We start from the raw sequence: 10,897 nt of genomic DNA, 5'->3' as shown, positions 1-10,897 counted from the left end.
TCTTTTATGAATTTAATTCAAGTTTATTCGTCAAATTAAGGTTCATGTGGTAAAATATATTATGTATAGGTTCTTGCAATGGTCTCTTTTATCAACAGAATAATGAAAAAGCACAAGATTTCTAAGATATTGGTTTTGAAAGAAAAACTCGATTAGTTGAATTTAATTTTTTTTATATAATATCGTCCCTCCATGATTAAAGCAGAAATTAGTGTGGAAGGGGCTAGTTATGTTTGAAGGGGAATGAGTCTCTTAAATTGAATTGAAAGAAAAAGCTTAATTATAATATGGGATTTTAGCTTTTTTGCCCGTAGATATTGAATTATCTTGAGATTTGTAGCTTTCAAAATCTGTTTATCTCAATAACTTAGCATGAAGAATCTACAAAATAGTTTTTTATTGAGTTTAAAAGTTTGTCATCTTAACCAAACAAGATTAGTTTTCGTTCATCCCATCTAGTTTGAAGCCTTGGTCTAATTCTACTAATTATAAAATAATAATATACTTTCAAAAATAAAATTAATTTATTAAAATATAGATATATATATTATAATTTATATATAAAATTATTATATCTAAATCTAAAATTAATTTTATTGTTATTACTTAAATTTTGAAAATACATGTTATTTGTAATTTTTATTTGAAAACATTTTATTTTATTAATCTATATATTTTTATTTATAATTTAATTGAAATGCATTGTATTTACAATTTATCATAATTATTTTGGAGTATAGGATTAAGCTCAACGTCTAAAGAGTTGTTTGTTTCCTATTCCAATTCTCTTGTAGCTCTTGGTCCAAATAGTTCAAAGGATTTATGATCCAATTCTAATTGTTTATAGGCATACTTTATCTTAATTTGTTCAACATTTGAATTAATTATGCTGACAATTAATGATCAATCAGGTTTCGGGACCGTCTAATAATGATTACAGTACAATAATATAAAAAAATTCCTTTAACTTTAAATATAACCATCTCAAATTAAAATTATATAATATAATTTTCATAGCACTAAGAGCACAACTAAACTCTTTTATTTAATGAATAATCAAAGAAACCTGTTAATTTTGATTAGAAAAGATAAAAGAAACATCTCTAAAATGTTTGCTTTTGAATTTATTGAAAATTTACTCTCAATTCAAACTTCGACGGCGCATTCCATCCATAATAGTTCATACAGTTATATATACATTTTCTTCTTTTAGTCAGAAAGCTATTAAAGGGATAAACGTTCAAAAATAATTCCAAACTTATTGATATAAATTTTAGACTAAAGAGAAAAAGAATTGGAGAGAATACGAGGAAAGAACAAGAAAACAAAGAGAAGATTAATAAACACACAATAAGGTAAAACCTAAAACCGAAAACTTCAAGAAATGTTAAATTTTTCTAGGTAGGGAAGATAATGGAGAAATTTTGTATCAATTAGTCTATATCAATTAGTCCATAACTAATTTATATAAAAAATTATAATATTATTTTCAACTCAAAATTATAAGATCTTCTTCTCAATCATTAATAGAACAAGTTAGTGATGACTATTATTTTGGATAGTTGTTTTACATAAATAAATAATATATATATATATATATATATATATATATATATATATATATATATATATTTTATGTTCAGGTTCACCTTTGAAGACTCTTATGTACGAATTCCATAGAGACGCTGTGATGTTTGTGTTAACACAACACAGACCCAACACCTCTCTCTTTTCCTTTTTTTTCTTTATATTTAACACAATTTTTTTATTTATTTAACATTATTTTTTAATTTTTAAAAGTAAAAAATTTACCTTTTTATAATTATTTTATTTTTATAATGTGTTTAAAATAAAAATAAGGATTAAATATATTTTTAAAAAAAATAAGTAAAAAATACCATTTTAGATTTAGTCTTTCCTTCAAACTTTGATATAATTTTGATATAATTAAATCTTTATCTTAAAAAACTATAATTTGTCGTTTCCAAAATTAACGCATCGCCATGTTCTCGCAAACTCACATTTCCTTGAGGAAATGTATACTTTTGATAGGAACCCCATGACCTATAAGTTTGATCGCATGGGTGAAGTTTAGAAACCGTGTGCATTTGTGTTGTCTGCTTCATCTGAATTGAGATATGAATATAGTGTTACTGGTATGAAACAAGAGTTTTCTTTTGTGAGTGGGGATTGGAGGCATGATGAGATAAGTTTCCCATAATGCCATTTGATGCAACCAAATCTCCTGAAACCTTGCCTGAAGATCGTACTTCAATGAATTTGGTCTGTTTTTGGGTTTTGGATGTTGATCTTGACCAAAGAAGTCAATTCCTATCAATGGTTTCATGGTGATTGACATTATTAGAGATGACAGTTTTGTGGACAATGCATTTGATGGAAATCTTGAGTTTCGTTTATGGCTCAACCATTCTAAGCTTTCAATCTCCTTTCAAGGGATTTACAGTGAATCAAGGAAAAATGGTGGGAAAAGGGTGTTTGTTAGGGAACAGTATGCTTCCTACTCGAGAGGCTGACCCTGCCAACCCGTGATCATGGATGAAGAATCCGGGTGATATACCGTTGTCAGAAACTCAACGTGAAGACGAAAGAAAGGAAAAAAAAGAAAAAATTATGTGGTACATTATTAGTTAATTTAATCTAATTCTAACTGTGTTGATTTTGAAGAACCGATAAATTATAATTTATTTAAAGATAAAAATCAAAGTATAATAAAGTTTGGAAAAAAAATTAAATTTAAAATCGCATAATAATTAAACGATTAAAAATATATTTAATCTAAAAAAATGTATTATTCAAGTCATTGCCTATTTATTACATATCTGGTTACGTGCATGCAAAGCAACTGCATTTCTTATGACTATAGTCACAGGGTTATTATTTGATTTTATTATTATTTTATATAATTATGAAAAGATTATCTTTCAATAACTATAATTTTTTAAAATAAATGGTTAAGTTGCACTGTAATTACTAGGATAAACAGTGTGTTTATTATAGTAAATATTGATATATTTTACTTTTAACACAATAATAAAACAAATTTAATTAAAAATAATAATTTTATACAATTTATATTAATAGTTAAAGTAATTATACGTATTTCATTTTTTATAATAAACACGTGTATTTATTAATATATATTATCGTTAATATATAAATCTTGAAAGGGATTCCTTATTAATATAATATTCTCAGTAGTTTTTTTATAATAAATATATATAACAATTATTAAAAAGTAAAATATATTAAAATATCTCAACTATTTATATAATCTAAATAAGAACAATAAAATTAAAATTTCTTATTAAAATAATTTTTTATTATATTAAAAATGAAACATATCAATATTTATTGTACTAATTGTATTATTTATTTTAAATATTAAAATAGTATTTTTGTGAAATTATTAAGGTAAAAATTTAAATTAAACATAATACCTTAATATTTTATTTAGTTTTGTTTGTGATTTATTGATATTAATTCTCCTATTTAAAAATTCAACGGTATATTATTTAATTAGCGTAAATTTTGTTTTTTTAGGTTAAATAATTATATTAAGTTAAAATGAAAAGGAGATAATGTTTGAATTGTTTCTTTTTTATTTGATTGGTTTTGGTTTTGACATGGTTGTGGGTGGCACTTCTCATTATTTGTGTGGTTCACGTGAAATTGATGTTCGATACTGATGTTATTCTGAAATTCAGATATTATATTTTAATTACTTTATGTATATTAGTATGATATCCAATAAAGTTTTAATCTATTCAATAAAACAAACATTAATATTTTTCTTATTAGACGCCAAACTGAAAGAAAAAATTACATTGAATTTGTATTAGATTCAGTTGATAACATTAATCTGTTAAATCTTTTCCTTCTATATTTTGTTATATTAAAAATTGAGATTGATTTTAGAAAATGCAGACAAATCTCCAACATCTCTCAAAACATTTGCAAAATTTACGTCTCGCTACCAATTAGGGAAAATCACATCAAAATATTAATAAATATAATATTAACTAGTAATATTTTTCTTTTAATTTCAATTTAAAAAATATTTTATATAAAACCAATTTTAATTGAAATATTTTTTGTAATTATTATTCTAATAAAAACTATACTAACTTTTATTTACTTCTGCTGGAAATACGAAGTGAATGGATAAATTGATTTGTAGCTCTCGAAATAAAATGAGTAAAGTTCCCTTTTTATTAGTAAAAGAAATAATTGTTTTTATATAATTAACAGGATTAAATTTTTAACTACATCCACGAAGGTATAGTAGCAAAAATTCATTTTTTTTAATTACCATATTATCTCTATTATGGGTTGTTGTGAATTTGTGATGCAGCTATTTTAAAATAAATGAGTATAAAAAGATTATTTTTTTATTGTAATATGTAAGTTGCTTTCAAAGGATGAAAACATGAGGTTGCGACTTATTCAAATGGGTCCTGGACGACAAGAAAACCTGAAAAAACATCTTTTTATCAGACGAATTTGTTGTGGCTATTTTACATGCTACATCTCACCAACATCCTTCAGAGCTGTGCATTCTTTACGCAACATGCTTGTGAAATCACTTCATGCCAAATGAAATATCAAAGAAAAAGAAATTACTAAATTAAATTACATTCCAATTTACCAAGAACTTAGGTATTAAAAACAAATTGATAAGAAATTATCCATGATTTAAGGAATAAGGTAGTCAGAATAAAATATCCACATGCTAAGATTAAGAACAGTATAAAAAAGGACTCTGCATAGTTTTTTTGTTTAGCTTGCATAGTTCAAAAACCTTTTGTTTCTGAGAGTTGCAACTGAAATCGCAGAATGAAGGTTTTAAATAGAAATTACCATTGTTAAACTATTGTTATCAAGTTTAGTTCTGCTGCAGAAATGGGATTAAAGGGTCATGCAACAGACTAAATGGTCATAAAGATATATTTATTTAACATCTGAGGCCTTAATGAGCTGGCAATAGAGGTTCAACAATGGAAAGATTTAAAATATGCAATAATGATTCACTAGCCAGCACATGAATATAGTTGGCCAGACTCTCGTATCAAACTTGCTAATTATTATCAGACATCAGAGTATGCAATCCAACACAGGCAAAAATATATTCATATTCATGCCCCATCACAGCACATAAAACAACTATAAATCCTCCAGGCTGATGACAGCTTCATCACCATCTCAGTTCCCTAAGGTACATTAAAAATTCAGATGGTTGCTAAAGGGAGTTTTGATATTTTGGAGATCTTGGCACTATCTTCATCTTCAACCTCAGCTCTGCTAAGTTTACCAGTTATTCAATGTTATGGCCTTCTTAGTACCTGGGTGTTAGCAATATAATGGAAAAGCCTTGCGTGCTTCATGGAATGAATCATCAATTGTAAGTAAAATACTAAAGTCAAAACATATGAAGACCCACAACAGGGAAAAGTAGGTAATACTTACTGATTTAAAGAGAATAGAGATGTGATTGAATAAACATACTGTAAAGTTTGTATTCTTAGTAATATGAACCATAAAGTTGCCAATTGAAGACAAATGTACAGCCATTTCAGAGGAAAAAAAAGTTTCTGATCTGTTCAAATACCTCAGCTCAACTAAACAGGATATGAATTTGACAAGGGAATGAGAGAAACAAAAGCACTCATTTTTACTCAACAATGTTTCGATCACACGGTTGATAAACCAAATATCACTGAGAGGTCTGTTAGTACTCTATATGTGATGGATTTCTGCATATCTATTGGCTCTTCCAAGCATACAAGTTAAGCGAGAAACCAGGACCCTGCAATTTGGTCTCAGGAAATCTCTCAGAGAAAGACCACGGCAAATCAGAAGGCGGTTGGGTAGCCAACAACTTGTCCAAAGCGGACAGGCTTGTCCTGAACATAAAGACAGCGTTTCCAAGGGATGTACCAAAGAGCCAATTATGAACATCCCAGAAAACTTCCACTGCAAGGCCATCTACCAGAATAGTGTGATTCCCCCTGAACTTCCATCTCAACCGCTTCACTTGCATCACTGTTTTGCTGTCTATGCGAATTACAAGGCTCGGATCACTAACACTTGCAGTGTCACACTCAATCACAATGTCATGAATTTGGCCATTGTCACAAAATACAGCTTTGGTACCATACAACTTCTTACCAAAAACATGCTCTTTCTTGGCAATCAAAAATGCATTGTGGGGTAATGGGCTGGCATTGGTCTTCTTGAAAGCTTCTCTCTTCAAATCCCCCAGAAGAAGAACCATCTGTCCATCCACTACAGCTGCAACATAGAATCCCCCCACAGGTTCCGGGCTGGAACCAAATTTAGCCGAAGAAAGATCCCAATACACGTCAACTCCACAAGAACGAAACTCTAGACTCTTACATCCTCTCCTCTTGGAAAATCCCCACGGTTTGATATCCACCTTACAAAGACTCTGGCTTGAGGAATCGTCGATCGCTACACCAAGACCTTGCCCCATCAAATTCTTACTCCATGTGACGGTAATCAGACAGGAACTACCGCCAACCCTGCATTGATAAACACAAGTAACCACGTTCTGGGCACTTTTATTAGCGCTTGAAGACGAAGAATCCGCAACTTGAACCCCATTCTCACCAAAACAGGATGGAAAATCCTTCATTCTTTTCCTCAATTCAATTCAATTCAACTACGAAACCTTTTTCCCTTTGGGGGTTTTCAACAAACAGATGGAACCCAGATTTGAAATGGACAAAAATACCCACTCAGCAACAAGGTGAAAGTCTCAAAAACAAGTTCGGACAGACTCTTCTTACCCTAACATGATCATAAAAACCCATAAAGGAAAGATTTTTTTGAATACGGAGGCAGAACCCATGAATCCCACTAGAGAGAATACATTCAAGACAAATAAAGAGAATGTGGAGAGAAAAACAGCTCAGACCCCAGACAGAAGCAGACAAAAAAACATACTTCTTTCACTTTCAATGTCCATGCGTTACCAACGATTGAAATTTCTTCAGGGGAAAAAAATCACAACGGAATATAACATAAAATGAAAAGAACCTTAAGATGGCGACTGAAAGAAGCAAAATAACGGGTGTAAGAGAATGAAGAAAACGGAAACTGGGTATTGTTGGGACCCGTGAAAATGGAAAAAGGTTGTATTTTTATACTGTGTCTGTATCTCTCTTTTTTTCCCTTTTGCAGTGAGACCAAGCTTTTACTGACACGAAAAATAGAAGAAAAGAACGTGAAACTTGAATTCCAGAAATTGCGTCTTTCGTCAAAAGATTCAATCAGACACTGTTCATGTGTACTAATCAATCTATTGCCATGTCCTTCTCTTTCGCATATATAACAGTTTTCTCAGTTTAATTTTCATTCCACGATAAATATATTAATCATAAACAATATATATTTTTCTACTTTTTCTGTACAATAATATTTGGGGTGTTTCCGAATAAAACAAGAATTGGATAAAAATTTAAAATTACAAAAACTAATAAATTTATTATATATAATAACATGCCATTTGTGGGTGATATTGCACAAAATTTAATCTGTTTATTTTAATTAGATTCTATTTGAATAACATTTTTTAAAATATTTTGATTCTCTAATATAACGTGTTATAATTTTTATACAAAAAAGATGGAAGTTAAAATTGATTGTGAGGAACTGTATATAGGACGTGGACCCCACAAGGTGGTGGAATTGCAAGCACCATCTCTCCCACGAATTAGAACAAGGATTTCGTGCTTAACATGCTTTGCTTAGTAATCAAAGTATCAATTATTTTAAAGTTTTATTAATACTTTTACCAACACTTTTGAATATTACATTATTCTTTCTTTTGTTAAAAAAATATCACTCATTGTTTTGTTTATGTTAGCAGTCATCACACGAATAATAAATAAATGTAGAATTAAAAAACATAATTTAAAACTTTTAGATGAAGGAATAAACCAATTTTTTATTTATTTTAACTTTCATATGATACAATTTATCACAAATATGTTTGTTATTAAAAATGATAATTTATCATTCAAGAAAAATTAAAATAAATTTATACTATTGGTATACTTGAATTAAATTAAATATTCTTTTGTTCAGGAATTTTAGATTGATAACTTTTTATGAATTTTTCTCTTGCACTCAGGTTTTTTCTTCATTTATAACTTTAAAATACTTAAGCATAATTCTGCTCAGAGTAGTAGCCTATTGGTATAATTCAAAATCAAATTTAAATTTAATTAAAAAATATTTATTAATTAAACTGTTAATTTTTATCTATTATTTATTATTTAATTTGTTTGTATAAATTTAATGATGTAATTGTGATATTTTAATCACCAACCCTTTTAATTGGAATTTAAATTGATTTAAGTCAAAATAATTATTATTTTACCAAATTGATATTGACATTTACGAAAAAATTAATAGGACATAAAATTTGGATGATATTGAGATTAAAGATAAGACAAATAAAATTATGTATTCTAATGCATAATGGTTTTCTAATAGTCATATTAAATATAAATTTAATTAGATGATAATATAATACTTTTTACATTATCGTGCATCATCATTAAAATCTAAATCTAAATATATTTTGTATTAAAAAAATACCCTAAGTATCTTAAATATTACATTTATTCTTCTGTCTAAATAATAATAGTAAAAAAAGTAACAAAATGATTAGGCAATATTATACTTATTTTTTTTATGTCATCAGTATAATTAATAAAAAGATCAATAATTTCTAATGATAAGTAAATCATAATGTAAAAATAATATAATGTACTGTTAACAGGTGAACTCATGAGTAGTAATTATTTTGAGTTTGATTTATTCTTTTAATCTATTTTTTTAAAAGGTGTACATTGAGAACGTCATTGACCTCATCGTCCTCTTCTTTCTCGTGTAACAACCATGACAGATGTTTCACTAATTCATGCATTTCTTGAGTTTGAGGTACCGGAGCACGCAGAAGGCGAGTGATCAATGTTTCCTCCGGTTTGAGATACCGGAGCACGCAGAAGGCGAGTGATCAATGTTTCCATGGAGGAGACTTCATGACTACTTAGAAGTTGATCTCTAAGATGATCAAAATCGGGGTGTAAGGCACGAAGGATCAACACCATGTAAAATTTGTCTAGTTTCTTCTTGATATCCTCTAATGGGTCCCCTTCAAAAAACATCCTAAGTTTTTCGACAGCATATTGGGCTTCAACCATGAAGGATATCATATCATGGTCTGTCATTTTAAGAGATGCAAGCTTGTTTGTAGTGTCATAGAGATGTTGAATATCGTTGACATAGATGCTTTGAGCTTTCTTCCAAAAGGAATGACAAGTTTTGAAAGCCCTCAAAGATATAAGAAGTTTAGGTTCCACTGATTGCCACAACATGGCATACAACTGGAAATCTGTTTGTTTCCACTGATAAGCTTTTTCAACAGGCACATGGCTTCCATCTCGCTCAAGGTGGTCATAATGTCCTTGGCCAAGGAACCACGTTTCAACGGCAACAGACCATGATAGATAATTTTTTCCATTTAGTTTCTCGGAGGTAATTGATAGATTTCTAGAGAAGGAAAGAGTATTGTCATATGTCATTTCTGAAGAAAACGAATCGTACCAACAAGGAATAAGAAAACCCTAAGGGTTTAGACCAACGAAACTATGACGACGGTGGACTGCCGGCAGACAATGGACGATTGGTGGACAGCGGCACGGGCGAGACAACAGAGCGAGTCCACTCTAATACCAAGTTAAATATAGTGAAAACCATATACGAGATTAATCTCCCTTGTGTTGAATGTACAAAAAGGGTCCTTTATTTATAATAGAAAAAAAATGGACTAAGCCCAAAATACAAAAAATAATAACAAACTAACTAAATATAAAATAAAGATAATATTTCTAACAAGTAGAGTGAGGTTTGTCTAACTCAATCCTACAAAACCAATTCATGAGATGAGATTTGCACTCACTCATATATTTTAAATTGGCCTTATCTCTAGTTGACGTGAGACTACCTAATGAATATAATTTTGAAAAATGTATTTTTATTAAGTTATGCAAATATATTAACAATTAATTTAAAAAAAATATGGTCAAGATAACAATCATTTCCACACATAAAAATGTATGCCTACTTCAAACAATATATTTTTAGTCTTGTTTTTAAATCAATGTTTGTTTCGGAGAAAGAAAAAACGAATGAAATATTTTCATAATTCTTTAAACATTTTATGTCTTCTCGTTAATCATATGTAATATTTTATTGGGTTAAATTTTAATAATTTTTTAAAATTATCAATTATTAAAATATATAAATTATACATCTCACATATAACCCATCTTAAAATAGAATAAATTTATTACAATATAATTCGTTGATTAACTCAAATCAGTGATCGAATATTGTGGTTGAATGTTTTTCAAATGTTTTTTTCTATATTTTTTTTAATGAAATTTCTGATGTGTTTTTACTCCTTTGTACCATTAACATCATTAAAGTTTAACCCATTCGTAATTCTTACAACTGTTAAACATATTAGTAGTAACTCACCTCATATTTTAACATCACCATATAAATTATTTCAATAATTACAATACTTAATAATTTTTTATCCTAGGTTATGAATTCATTTATACTTTAGAAATAATTTATATTATTTAATAATTCTTTTTGTGATATATTCAATAACAAAAAGAGTTGTAAACATATTGAACTCTTGAAAACACAAAGAAAATTCAATAAAAGATAAAAAAAATCCATAAAAAATATAGTACCTAAGAAAATAACATTTATAAAAAAAACATAAAGATGAAAATCATATCATAAAAAAAACTCATAGTTAAGAGGATATAAGAAA

At 28.3% G+C, this 10,897-nt stretch overlaps 1 protein-coding gene across 1 annotated transcript; it reads right to left on the bottom strand.

The window, feature by feature from the left end:
* Positions 1-5,509: 5,509 nt before the first annotated feature.
* LOC124839088 (uncharacterized) lies at positions 5,510-7,324 on the bottom strand. The gene has a single exon (XM_047314832.2). The coding sequence runs from the start codon at positions 6,671-6,673 to the stop codon at positions 5,780-5,782; it is 894 nt and encodes a 297-aa protein (XP_047170788.1). The 5' UTR covers positions 6,674-7,324; the 3' UTR covers positions 5,510-5,779.
* Between the last annotated feature and the right edge of the window lie 3,573 nt (positions 7,325-10,897).

The sequence above is a fragment of the Vigna umbellata genome, chromosome 5, assembly GCF_029865625.1.
Source record: "Vigna umbellata cultivar VRB3 chromosome 5, Vumbellata_1.0, whole genome shotgun sequence".
In the NCBI taxonomy this organism is placed as follows: Eukaryota; Viridiplantae; Streptophyta; class Magnoliopsida; order Fabales; family Fabaceae; genus Vigna; species Vigna umbellata.
Note: the sequence above shows the minus strand (reverse complement) of the source record. Positions and strands in the feature narration are given on the sequence as shown.